This window comes from Spea bombifrons, chromosome 7, assembly GCF_027358695.1.
Source record: "Spea bombifrons isolate aSpeBom1 chromosome 7, aSpeBom1.2.pri, whole genome shotgun sequence".
Taxonomy (NCBI): domain Eukaryota; kingdom Metazoa; phylum Chordata; class Amphibia; order Anura; family Pelobatidae; genus Spea; species Spea bombifrons.
Window position 1 is genome coordinate 28,061,334 of NC_071093.1, and position 14,557 is coordinate 28,075,890.

The following is a 14,557-nucleotide window of genomic DNA, read 5'->3' on the forward strand; positions in this document are numbered from 1 at the left end:
TGTTCTGTTTTTTAGTTTAGGGCTAGTGTTAGGACATGCCTAATGTGAAGTACCATGGAGTGATGGCAAGCTTCCATCTTTTGGTCATACCATTAACTATATTTTCACGTGTTTCACATTAGTGCTCGGCCCTAGGACTAGACAGTATGTTTCTTTTCTATTTTTGTGTTATGCTTTCTGGATCCCTGTTCTTCCATTTGGTTTGTCAAGCTAAGGATCTTGTAGGTATTGCATGCACTTATCTTTGCTTTTGTACTGGATGCCTACTAACCCGTCTGCATACTGGACTCCCACTCACAACTTCCGACCACCCATGTGTCCTTACACGATCACTGATTGTTAGTATCTTTTATTTATTTAGCGCCAACGTAGCGCTTCATACAATACATATATTCAAGGGGTATGACAAAACTAGAATTGACAGACGAAGACAAACCGAAACATTAGGTGGAGACAGCCCTGCTCGCAAACTTACAAACTTGCATTATATCATTAATCTAATGTTGCCTGGCCCTCTCCCTTTGGTTACCAATTGTATTTATGCCTCCACTTATGGACAACACGGATTTAGGCCTCATGGTGTCACAAAAATACTATAATTTCCTAACATACATAGATTTCTGATTTAACAATTACAATTTTAAAAAAATCTCTCTGCATTCCCAATTGTTTACTTCCCCATATGTTTGACCAATCATCTCAGTCTGTTATTTGTTTTTTTTTTATGTTTGCACAGAATACATTTTAACTAGATTATCTTTATGTTGGTTTGATTACACCTATAAATTAGACACTGTAAAAAGATTTGAAATGACTATAAATTTAGAATGTTTTCGTTACAGGAAGCGCTTCGGAAAATAACACAGATTGTAAATGAAATTGATACTTTGATGAGTAATAAGTTGATGGAAGAACTGAGGGACTGGAAGAGGAGACAACAAATTGCATGCATTGGAGGGCCGCTGCACAGCAGTCTTGATCAGTTTCAGAACTGGTAAATACATACCTAAATACATATCAAAACTACAATCTATCAAAATCAGAACTTCATTTTTTAACTAAGGATTTGGCTTTATATTTCGAATATTTAGGATAGGAAGCTCTGTGTTGCTATCTAGGCGATTTCCTATTAAATATGAATCGGTGAAGGTGATGGTACCAAACCTTTTTAATTAGGTGCTTTTGAAACGTGATTCGTCAGCAAGGGGCCCTTGATGTTGAACAATGATTCTTACTTAGATGTTTTTATTTTGTTTTAAGGTTCACACTTCTAGCAGAAAGTTTATTCCAATTACGAAGACAAATTCAGAAACTTGACGAGCTGTGGACAAAGGTTACATATGATGGTGATCCAATCCCCCAGCAGAAGCAATATTTGATGGAACGTGTGATTTTCCTACTCTTGAGCCTTTTTCAAAGGTACATGTACCACTGTCTAACTACTCCTAAGTGTTGGCTTAGATCCAAAAATTACATTCACTAAATTCTGTACCATGTACTTTGATCTTTATATAAACGTGTTCTGCATGACTTGGGCATTAAAGCCTGCATACAGCTCGACAGCCAGTTGCATAGCATTAATATTAATGTAACAGTGACAACATAGTAGATTGTGAGGGCAAATAATTAAATAAATACCATATTTTTTAATCTTTTTATCTGTTTCACTCATTCTCTTTTCAGAAAAGTTTATAGAACCTCTTTAAACTTTAAAATAATACACTGTGTTATTGTTTTACAGCGCATTTATTGTGGAGAGGCAGCCATGCATGCCCACTCACCCACAGCGCCCTCTGGTGCTAAAAACTGAAATACAATTCACTGTTAAGTTAAGGTATGTGTAAACGCTAGCATGTATGTAAGCATGTAAGTACTTTTTTGGCTCTTAGCATTTTATTGCCCAGACATTCATAATATATGTCTCAGTGATATATGTCTCAACCTTTAAGATAATTGGCATTAAGCAGGTATTAAAAGCAGGTGCATATCACACGTCTTTCTATATCTGGTATTTGATTATATTAAGTATTTGATTAATTACTGTAATTAGAAATGTTATTCCATTACAATAGATTGCCTAGGTATTCATGATGTCACCAGCACTTTTATCAGCCATATTTGACTTAATTTAAAGGTTCAATAATCTATGTCATAATGCAATAATAAAACTTAATTAATCACAGATTTATTTTTACATCAGCATCAACAAGACAATATGATTGATGCTTTATACATAAAGATGATAATTTATTTAAATACAACCCTGTGTAAATGGCAGGGGAGTCCTGGTTGAAAGACCATACAATGTAAACCAACCCATAATTCATAAAATAAGATGCAATCTCATACAATTTCAATATAAATTTAACCTTAATTTACAGGCTCCTAGTAAAACTCCCAGAGCTGAATTATCAGTTGCGTGTTAAAGCAACCATTGACAAGTAAGTAGTTATTTGTAAACAATCTGATGACCCTATCTAGTCTTGTTACATGTCAATTTAAATGTGTAAAGACAACAGGGATACGCAGATTCCGTTTCGCATGTATATAATAAATTTGTTTGTGAATATAATACATTTGTGTGCTCATTCCTGTTTTTCTAACAACATATGCTGACACACACACACTCATGCTAACTTCATACACTAACATATACATATTCTAACACCAAGCGCTGATACATACACATGCTAACACCATATGCTCAGACACACGTGATAACAGCACGTACTAACACTATGCACACTCTACACCATACTGTGATACACACTCGCTTACCACCATACAAATGCACTCTGCAAACCATTCACTAACACACTCACTCACTCTAAAACCAAACACTTACACAAATTATCAATGTATACGAAATATGAATTATTATGTCTGAAAACAATTGGACCAAAAACTAAACAAAATATTTGTTCTACTCATTCTTGGTTCATTTGCACACAATATAGAGTACATACAGTATATTTGCCTGATATATATCTATAAGGACCTTATGTATATGTATATATACATGTACCTATGTATATATGTACCTATTATATGTAAAAAATGAAGCAGAATTTGTTTAATTTCATTGTTAATATTTTCTTTTATTTTTATTGTATGCTTCTTAAAATGATATATGTTATTTTTTTTTACCTAGGGATCCATCACAAAATTTAAGGTAAGGTATTGTAATTCTATTACCAGCATAAATAAATAAAAACATAAAATACACCTGTTTATAAAATATATATTGTGTTTCATTGCAGCAATCGTAAATTTTATCTCTTTGGAACACCTATCAAAGTTATGAGCATTGAAGAGTCTGCAAATGGAAGTCTTTCTGTGGAAATGAGACATTTGGTAGGTCCATTAACACATACTGAGCTTAGATAACATTCTCTGGGTACTCTTTATTAAGTTGCAGACAGTGTTGTATTCTGGCCAAAGCTGTAATTTTCATGGTGGTGACAGGCCCTCTGCTGCAAAACCAGGGTTCCTGGCATGGCACTGCTCCATGGGCTGGTTAGTCTCCATAGTTACTCAGTCCTGCTTGTCTTTAAAATTCAGTGTGGCGGGATATGTCTTATCATAGTGCTCAGCATAGAGTGTCAACCATTTTACAGAAGTTCATGGGCGGTCATCTTCGGGCAAAATGGCGGGGCACCTCTGGGCATCCCCCTTTTCCCAATCCTCCAATCAGGGAAGAGGATATTACTGGAAGTTCACCAGGAGGTCATGTCCACGGAGATGGGGACAGAAAACATAGGTGATAGACACATAAGAAGTTTCCAGAGAAAGTAGGGAGACATTCAGAGAGCGTGAGAGAGAGTGTAAATGAAAATGTTAGAAAATGTGAATGATAGTGTGAATGAATGAGCCCACAAAATGTAATGAAAATTAAGAGCTTTTTACTTAATTTTCATTCATTTTGTGGGGGTCCTGCCTCATTTTTAGGGATTCGTACGAATTTACAAAAAATGCAAATTGTTACATTTGCTCTTCGAATGAATCAGAATGCACACATCTACAAATGATGCTGCAAAGTATTTTGAACTACTTTTCACTGTAGTAAAGGAACCACACAGGTTATTCTCTTTCCATTACATGGCCTTGGTGGCCCCAAGGGGAAAGCGCCTGTTTGTGTTGTCAAAGGTAGAGCATAACTGCCAGTGAGTTCCTATTGTCTTTCATTCCATATTATCCTCCCTCTAAGGGCTGCATCAATATCAGAAATTACATTTATACTGATGATGTTCATTGAAAACAAAATTAAGCAAACACTGAAAATTACTAGCCATTATTTTTATTTACTTATGTGTGTTTTTTTTACATAGAAACCAAAAGAAAGCAAGTCAAGCAGTGGAAATAAAAGCCACGAGGTATGACAACCATGTTTTTACTCCTACATCTATGTTAATTGAGATGCATAATACATTGTTTTGGCTCCATGTATTGAAAAAGCAAAACAACATGGTGCTTTACGTTGTTCTTGAGCTTGCTGTACATATGTTTTTATTTACCTGGATAGTGAAATTTAAATCAGTGTGTATTAGTGTGTTTTTTCAGCTATACAGATTAGTCTTTTAAAAAAATGGAAACGTTTCTTGCACTTATTAGAGCGGTGGAGTAGGTTTTCGGCATGTTGCATATTCACATACTACACATTTACATAATATTACATAATATGTAGTACTTGTACCTACTGAAAAAAGTCAGTTTTCACCTAGGGAATGGATTCTTGTGATTGAGTAGCTTAAGGAAAAGTGTACCTTGCCATGCACAATGCAAAGCTGTTTAATAGCATATTGCTTCTGTATTAATCGAACTTCATATTTTATGTAACCTTAATATAGATAGATGGTAAGTTACTGTTGTTGACATTGGCTGAAGAAATGTATCTCAGCTGTTATTTCTTTAACATTTTATAACTAGCTAAGACCCTCTTTATTCTGTGGCTTTTTAAAATTGGAATTAGTGTCTGTGGATAAATAGTCAATTTTGTTAGCTCTCACGTGGATGCACTGAGCAGGCTAGATACTGAGCCATGAGGAGAGGATATAAAAGGATATAAAAAAATCTAAAGCCTTGAAAATGCCAGTCAATACTGTTCAATCACTTAATAAGAAGTGAAGAATTTGGGGATCTCTTAAAAGCAAGCCAAGGTCAAGTAGACCAAGAAAGATTTCAGCTACAACTGCCAGAAGAATTGAACAGAAAACCCCACAGGTAACCTCAGGAGAAATACAGACAGTGTGGTTGTTTCAAGAAGAACAATACGACGATACTTGAACAAAAATGAGCTGCATGGCCGAGTTGCCAGAAAGAAGCATTTACTGTGTGTAGGGAACAGCTCACGCATGGGGCGGCAATGACAGTCTTCACACCGGTTTCAAACGTGAAGCGGGTTTATTTAGATGCTGTAGGCACAGAGCACCGTATAAACAAAACAAACTCTAAGCCTGTCCGGCTCTAACTAAACATCCGGATACCTCTCTACAAGCCAAGGTCTGGCACAAAGCAAAATAACAGGTTTTGCATGGGTAAAGCTTCATACCTGGTGGGCTGCAGCGCTGGCTGTAGCTGCTCTTTCACTCAGTTTCTCCTCTCTCTCTGCAAACCTAACAGCCCTCTCTTTTAAGGCTTCCTCCCCAGTAACGAGCTTAGGAAGCCTCACCTGAGAGCACCTGGGTTTGCTACCATGCCTGGCTGAGGTAACCAGGTGAGATATATATCCCATCAACCACTCTCCCATACACTTTACCACATATCCCCCCCGTCGACTCCAGACCAGAGGTCTGGACAGCATCAGCAACCATACAGTACACCCTGGACAACGCATCCGCATTCCCATGTAACTTCCCTGGTCTATGCTCCACTGTAAATCTAAAATTTTGCAAGGAGAGAAACCATCTGGTCACTCTTGCATTCCTCTCCTTATTCTGTTTCATCCATGCCAGAGGAGCATGGTCAGTCACCAACACGAATTCCCTGCCCAGGAGATAATATCTCAGGGACTCCAACGCCCACTTGATGGCGAGACACTCCCTTTCCACTATGGCATAATTTTCCTCGGCTGGGGTCAGTTTCCTACTCAAGTACAGCACTGGGTGTTCTTCCCCATTAACCACTTGCGACAGAACTGCTCCCAAACCTGTAGCAGACGCGTCTGTCTGAACCAGAAATGGTTTCCTAAAATCTGGGGAAACGAGCACTGGCTGGTCACATAGGGCAGACTTCAGACTCTGAAAAGCCTTCTCTGCCTCGGGGTTCCACTTTACCATCACTGACTTATCACCCTTCGTTAAGTCTGTCAATGGTGTTGCCATTGAGGCAAAGTTGGGCACGAACCGACGGTAGTACCCGGTTATGCCAAGGAAAGCCCTCACTTGTTTCTTAGTTACTGGCCTAGGCCAGTTCTGTATCGCCTCAATCTTATTGATCTGGGGTTTAACCAGCCCCCTACCAATGATATAACCCAGGTACACTAGATCCCCATTCATGGCAAAATGTGGAAATTTCTGGTCAGCTTCGGGTTCCTGTGGTACCCCATTTACTACGGTAACATTTGACCGTGCAGTTCCCAGAGTGGGGTCTCTCACTTGCTCGGTCCCGAAGTTACCCCGAGACATTTCTAAATCTAAGACCTGTTGGCCGGGTAGGGAAGTTTCTTCTTCTTCCTCCCCAGCTAACACCTGGAAGGGGAAAGAACCTTCACTATACATTTCAGGTGGGCCTACATCCTTCTCATCATGCCCCTTACTGGTATCATTGTTTCCAATGGCCGTCTCACATGACCCATTATTTACAGGGAAGGGTACAGACTCTGCCGGAGTTTGTTCCCCAGCTGCAGAAACGTTCCCCCTTTTCCACAACTCCCAGAACAAGGGGAAATCGCGGCCTAATATAACCGGATGCATAAGTCTTTTTACAACTCCGACCTCGTAGGTCACAGTTCCAGATGGGGTCACCAACTTAATGGGGGCCACAGGGTAAGCGACAATATCCCCGTGGATGCATTGCACTCTTATGTGCTTGTTCGGCACGTAGTCCATAGCCACAAGGCCGGCCCGAACCAAAGTCACCAGGCTACCCGAGTCCAAAAGTGCCTTCACGGAGCAGTCATTTATTGTCACCATACAAAAATGTGGCTCAGTCTCTGACTCTGGAATGGCTGCACAAACAGGTTCTGCAAATAGGGACTGACGCCGACTAGCGTCACACACCATGGGTTCTGAGTTAAGAGGGCAATAGGCGGCTATGTGTCCCCACTCCTGGCACCTCCAGCACTGGGGGGTCCCTGGCCTCTTTAGTAGGGAGCCCTTTCTAGGACTGTGGGGCCCCAGGGGTTCAGGATCAGTCTTTTGCCCTCGCCCAAACTCTAGAGCCCTGCTCTCGCTCACATTTTTCCATACACCTCCAGCTGGAACTCTCTTACCCAAAGATGTCGCGGGTCTGACGGTCTTGGAAGGTGTTGGTGCTGCAGGGACCTCACGGAGGAAGTCCTCGGTTGCTATGAACCTTTCCACCATGTTGACAAGCTGCTCAGCAGTTCTGGGGTCTCCATGCCCAACCCACCGTTGTAGCTCTGCCGGGAGGGCGCGGAAGTAGTGGTCCACTACCACCTTTTCCACCATCTGGGCTGGTGTAGTGGATTCTGGTTCCAGCCACTTACGTACAAGATGAATAAGATCATACATTTGGGACCTGGCAGGCTTGTCCATGGTGTATTTCCAACAGTGGACTCTCTTGGCCCGAACAGCGGGCGTAACACCCAGGCGAGCAAGGATCTCCATTTTTAGTTTTGTAAAGTCCCGGACATCCTGCTCCCCGAGGTCATAGTAGGCCTTTTGCGGTTCACCAGTCAGAAAGGGTGCAATCACTTCTGCCCACTCTGCAACTGGCAGTCTCTCTCTCTCCGCCACTCTCTCAAATACGGTGAGGTAGGCCTCGACGTCATCGTCGGGCGTCATTTTTTGTAAGCCCCGCTGAACGGCCCTCCTCACATCCACAGTCTCAAGGGGGCTTGCCTCCACTCGTTGGGGCTGAGCCACAACAGTCTCTCTGAGCGCAGCAATCTGCTCCATTAACAGGCGATTCGTTTCCTGTTGTTGGGCCATAGTCTGCTGTTGCGCATGTTGCTGGGCTTCAAAAGCCTGCTCATGTCTCAGGTTAGCCTGTATCAGCTGCTTTATCACCTCCTCCATTGTGCCGGATGGGCCGTACAGTGCTGCAGCTTTCACTCAGGACATATGCTTCCGGCCCTTTAAATGTCCACAAATTTCAGATGCAGTGTTTTGTCATGCCGTTGCTCCTAGCACCACTATGCCCGCATTCTCCACCAATTGTAGGGAACAGCTCACGCATGGGGCGGCAATGACAGTCTTCACACCGGTTTCAAACGTGAAGCGGGTTTATTTAGATGCTGTAGGCACAGAGCACCGTATAAACAAAACAAACTCTAAGCCTGTCCGGCTCTAACTAAACATCCGGATACCTCTCTACAAGCCAAGGTCTGGCACAAAGCAAAATAACAGGTTTTGCATGGGTAAAGCTTCATACCTGGTGGGCTGCAGCGCTGGCTGTAGCTGCTCTTTCACTCAGTTTCTCCTCTCTCTCTGCAAACCTAACAGCCCTCTCTTTTAAGGCTTCCTCCCCAGTAACGAGCTTAGGAAGCCTCACCTGAGAGCACCTGGGTTTGCTACCATGCCTGGCTGAGGTAACCAGGTGAGATATATATCCCATCAACCACTCTCCCATACACTTTACCACATGTGCCAACGCCACAAAAAAAAGCTTGGTTACAATATGCCCGACAGCATCTTGACATCCCTCACAGCTTCTGGCACACTGTAATTTGGAGTGACGAGACCAAAATAAAGCTTTATGGTCACAACCAGAAACTCTGTGTTTAGAGAGGGGTCAACAAGGCCTATAGCAAAAAGAATACCATCCCCACTGTGAAACATGGTGGTGGCTCACTGATGTTTTTGGGGGGGTGAGCTCTAAAGTATGTTATCAGAAAACACTGGCAGACAATTTGCATTCTTCTGCATGAAAGCTGCGCATGGGACACTCTTGGACTTTCCCGCATTACAGTGACCCTAAGCACAAGGCCAAGTTGACCCTCCAGTGGTTACAGCAGAAAAAGGTGAAGGTTCTGGAGTGGCCATCACAGTCTCCTGACCTTAATATCATCGAGCCACTCTGGGGAGATCTCAAACGTGGGGTTCATGCAAGACAACCAAAGACTTTTCATGACCTGGAGGCATTTTGCCATGACAAATGGGCAGCTATACCACCTGCAAGAATGTGGGGCCTCATAGACAACCATTACAAATGACTGCACTCTGTCATTGATACTAAAGGGGGCAATACACAATATTAAAAGCTAAGAGTATGCAGACTTTTGAACAAGGGTCATTTAATTTTTTTCTTTGTTGACACATTTTGTTTTATGATTGTCGCATTCTGTTATAACCTACAGTTGAATATGAGTCCCATAAGAAATAAAAGAAACATGTTCTGCCTGCTCGGTTATGTTTTCTTTAAAAATGCTACATATATTAATAATTGGGTATGCAAACTTTTGATCACAATTGTGGGTGGGATAGGGTTTTGTATTCTTGTAGATTATCATTTAATTAAAAAGTACATTTTCTCTAGGGCTCTCACATGGTAACAGAAGAACTACATTCAATAAGTTTTGAAACTCAAGTATGCTTGTATGGATTAACTATGGATTTAGAAGTAAGTATTTATAGTAATTTTTAGTTCAGTTGACAAGACATTTCTAATTGATTAATGTTTTCTTATATTGCTTTTTATTATAGTATAATTTGTGGTATTTATACATACTTTCATTTGTGCAATGGTATATTGCTAACATGGTTGTTTTTTTTTTAATTGTGGTATTTGTGCATAAACAGATGGTGGCCCCACATGTGTAATAATTCCCACTCACTTCTTATTACATTTTACCAATAGTCCACAATCTCTTGTGGTTTAACATGTAAATTGCCTTGAATTGTAAAGATGTCTTCAGCTCTAACTGGCAGAACTAGTAATATCCCTATAGCCAGTACAACAAGCCACCACGGAAGCAGAGGGTGCCCTTGGATACATATTGCTGTACTCCCTTATGTTCAGCCACCATGAAGAAGTGGGTAAGACATGCATAATGAATGCCTGGTAGCAACTTCACCTCTTCTGACCCCACTGTTGCTCTTTTTGTTGAGTAAAAGTTTGGAGTTGCTGACTAAATACATGTCTTGTCTGCATATAGTTAGGAGATTTGTGCTGAGACTTATCAAAGTCCTAAGTGTTACTATTTGTTTCTTTGTTTGCTTGAATAATAGCTAAGGTCTGATTTCTTTCCCTTTGTTTGAATAGACCAACTCACTGCCTGTGGTGATGATTTCCAATGTAAGTCAGTTACCAAGTGCATGGGCTTCTATTATTTGGTACAACCTTTTTACAGCTGAGCCTCATATGTGGACACCAACACAACCTGTAAGTAGATTTCTCTGTGAAAACATGGTCTCCATCCACGGTACAATAAAAGTCGCTTAAAAAACAAGTCGCTATGTCTTAAAGGCACCTGACACCTTTTAAGAAGTCTATGGAGGCTATGGTGAGCTGACGGAGCTTCCATGGTGTAAATAGGCCAGTTAGGGAGACCTATGACCTTCCCTGAAACTGTCCCATTGAGGAACAACACACCGGGGGGCTTGATTGCGTGAGAGGGTGATCTGCCCCATAATCAGGCCAGGATACATCACTGCCCTAAAGTACAATGGCATAAACTCATTGTTTCAGTTGAAAGAAATGCAGCTGTACACCACTGCCATGCACATAGCAGTTAAAGCTACTGTACATGACACCTAATGAGAACAATAGGGAGGCTATCTAGAATGTGGTGCAGTCACCATAGTAACCCATAGAATTATACTGCTGTTTGCCTCATTATCATGACTTTGCCCTAGATTTGCTCTCTCTATGTATATATACCCCTACTGTTGTGGAAATACAGTTATGATAATGCAAATATCACTTTAATATTATTATTCATATATTGTATGCTTTTTTTAACCACTTTATCCATAATATCAAATTCAATTGTGGTAGCCCAGTGAGATTTTAAATCATCACAGTAGCTAGTCTCAGATTGTAATTTCCTGCTCAGTGGACCAAATGTAGTTTTGTTACTCTTGGGTAAAGTAGGCTGAGCCGAAACAAGGGTACAGGGGTAGGGGGACACTAGATCCTCTCAAAAGCCATGCCCCGCACCATTTCCTGCCTTCCTCTACTTCCAGAAGTGGATGTGATGTACCAAGAACCCTAGTTATGGCCCTGATAATAGGAATTTACTAGAAAATAGTCAATTGTTTTAGGTAGCATTACCTATATAAAACAGCTCTCAGCTATATTGTTATTATTATTAGCATTAGCATTATTACATTTTCTGAGGATCAAATGTATATACGTACAGAAATATACTACTGTTCCAATGATGTTTAACTTGTGGAAATGTATACATAATCAACTTATCTCCCAGTTACATCTTAGACTGTAGCAGAAGCATTATAGAGTAAACATTTTCATAGCCAATAGAATTGAATGATTAAAGAAAATAATTTTACTCTAAAAGCCCCCGTTCTTTATTTCCAGATGCACACACATTTATGTTTATATATTGGGTGTTATTTGTGTTTTCAGCAGAATCTTTCTTTCTTCGCTAACCCACCTTCAACCAATTTGAACCAGCTCCTGGAAGTGTTAAGCTGGCAGTTTTCATCTTATGTAGGACGGGGACTAAATTCTGAACAACTCGGCATGCTGGGAGAAAAACTTGTTGGTAAAAAGCCACTGAGCTGTAAAATGTTTAAGTTGTTACTTAATGGAACAACACAAAAAAGAAAGAAAAACACACCTAATACCACTCCATATTTTAAAAACAAATAAATGTACCCTAATGTCTACCTATGTTTTTCTGATAGTCCGTGCTTCAATATTTAGGCAGGTAAGACATTATATATACTGCCCTTTGTCACGAAGAGCAGAAGATCTTAGCAAAATCATGAGTTACTTTCAGACTCAATAAAGCTAACTAACTTCTCTATGTTCTTTTTTAGCTAGGGATTACCCTAATCCTTCATAAAGAGTGAGGTCTCAAATATGCTTAAAGCAGAACATTATAAAATATTTGGTCAAATTTTACAGTAAGATTTGTCAGAAAAGAAAGACAAACAAGGCCATATATACCACTGAAAATCACAGACGTTATCAGAGCTTTACTTACTTCTTGATTGGCAAAGGTAGATGTAAAACAAACAAAATTGAGAAATTGGCCTCTGAAGTTTCTGCAAAGGCTGTCTGAACCAATCAAGAAAAATGTGCATTTTAATCAAAAGAGAGCGATTACAAAACTAGAAATCTTGATAGGTGGTTTTGTGGTTAAAAACAATAGGCTTTTAGTGAACTGACATATGTTTTTTTTCTTACAGGACAGCCATTGAACAAAACTGACAATCAAATTTCCTGGGCTAGATTCTGTAAGGTATGCATTTCCATTGTATTACTAGTAAGTTCATTATGAGCGAATCACGAGCGGGGGCTCCGGGCTGCATAAAGGATCAATATATATATATATATATATATATATATATATATATATATATATATATATATGTGTGTGTGTGTGTGTATATATATATATATATATATATATATATATATAATTATTTTTTTATTGGGAAAAACTGCATAGCTTCTGTCGTTAGGCAACCATTGACAGGGGTGCAGCATAACACCTATCACTATATACTGAGGCACACATTGACTGGGGTACAGCATAACACCTATCACTATATACTGAGGCACACATTGACGGTGATGCAGCATAACTGCTATCATTATATACTGAGGCAAATATTGACAGTGGTGCAGCATAACTGTTATTATATACTGAGGCACTCATTGATGATGGTACAGCATAACTGCTATCATTATATATTGAGCCAGACATTGCCAATAATGTAGCATAACCCCTTTCACTATATACTAAGCGAAACATTGATGTGGTGTAGGCCTACCGCTAACAGCAATCACACTCCTATCATGCCCAGGCATCCAGTACATGCTGGAACCTGGGCATCATATTAATGTGATTACAGCCTCCCTATGCCATGCTACCCCCCCCACTTACACATCCATGCTATCACACACTCATTCACAAACATTAAGCATAAACTACAGCATAACACCCATCACTCTCACACACTTACTAATCCACTCTCACTTAATGTTTTCCTACCTTTCCTCTGTTAGTTACTTTTCCTCCTCCTCTTCGTTTTTCCTCTTGCCTCTTCTTCTTCTGTGTCCTGTCCTTCCGGTACAGTAAAGACGAAGTACTGAGGGAAGGGTATGAAAATGATGGAGAAATAATGCTGGGTGGGTATGGAGTTAATGAGAAGTTATGTAAGGGGGTATAAAGATAGAGGGGATGATTTTGATGCAATGTGGAGTGTAGGGGATAGAAGTTTTTGTGGTTGGAGGATAATGATTGTGGTAGGGGCAGTGCATGAATTATGTTAGGGGTCCTAAGCACAGTCTTCTAGGGCAATCAGAGTCAGAAACACCGGCTTGTAGCAAAAACAGTGCTTTATTTTAAACTGCTCAAACACAAAACCCCAAAACCAAATCATAAAAAGAAAAAACCTAGCTCCCAATTGGAGCTATGCTGGTCCAGACTGACCAGCCTAAACACCCACTAACCTGATATTCCAGCCAGACCCAGCTAAGCCAGGCTCTGGAAAACCTCCCCCAGACAGCACACAAAAGGTCCAGATAGGTGATGCCTCACCTGGCTCAGGGATGGTCTTCCTCAGGGCCTCTCCTTTCCCTTCTTCTTCCCCCAACAGTCTCTCTGATTATCAGGCTCCATAGGAATCCCGGACCGGATGCTGCAGACTTCTAGCCTCTTGGAAAAGCTGGCATGGCTTTTCCACAGAGTGGGGGAACGGAGCATTGGCCCACCCTGCTCTCCAATTGCTCCAGGGACCCATATGTATGATATGCATAGCACCTGCGCCCAAATGCCATGCTAATCATCTCCCTGGGGTTTACAGCCTCGCATTACATACATACACGTGTGCTTACTCCAACACACACTTATAACATACACATACAGGCATACTTAACCCCTTAAGGACAATGGGCGTTCCCTAAACCCATTGAAAAACAGTACATTTTGAGCCCGTACATGTACAGGTTTTGTCATTAAGGGGTTAAACATACAGCCACTGTAACATGCATTTACATTAAAGTTAATGGACATTGGGGGAACCTTCCTTGATGTTTTATTTAATGGAACAACAATCTGAACAAAGTAGATCAAACTTCAAAGTATAGAAGAAAGTCCTAACTAAATATGTAACCCCCCCCCAAAGTACACCACTGCATGAGTGAGAGACTGTTTCAAAATTATCTTGAAACAATTTCAGGTCTACATTTGTACAACAACATTCCTATACCTTTCTTAAGTGTCAACCAATTATGATTCTGA

General features: G+C 40.5%; 1 protein-coding gene across 1 annotated transcript in view; it reads left to right on the top strand.

The window, feature by feature from the left end:
• The window catches only part of STAT4 (signal transducer and activator of transcription 4), a 60,964-nt gene that overhangs the window by 37,061 nt on the left and 9,346 nt on the right, over nt 1-14,557 (top strand). Inside the window, exons 8-18 of the mRNA XM_053471851.1 lie at nt 843-994; nt 1,261-1,419; nt 1,742-1,834; nt 2,382-2,441; nt 3,152-3,172; nt 3,261-3,354; nt 4,329-4,373; nt 9,658-9,741; nt 10,384-10,503; nt 11,710-11,848; nt 12,498-12,550. Coding sequence (XP_053327826.1) covers nt 843-994; nt 1,261-1,419; nt 1,742-1,834; nt 2,382-2,441; nt 3,152-3,172; nt 3,261-3,354; nt 4,329-4,373; nt 9,658-9,741; nt 10,384-10,503; nt 11,710-11,848; nt 12,498-12,550 — 1,020 coding nt within the window. The remainder of the gene's footprint in view (nt 1-842; nt 995-1,260; nt 1,420-1,741; nt 1,835-2,381; nt 2,442-3,151; nt 3,173-3,260; nt 3,355-4,328; nt 4,374-9,657; nt 9,742-10,383; nt 10,504-11,709; nt 11,849-12,497; nt 12,551-14,557) is intronic.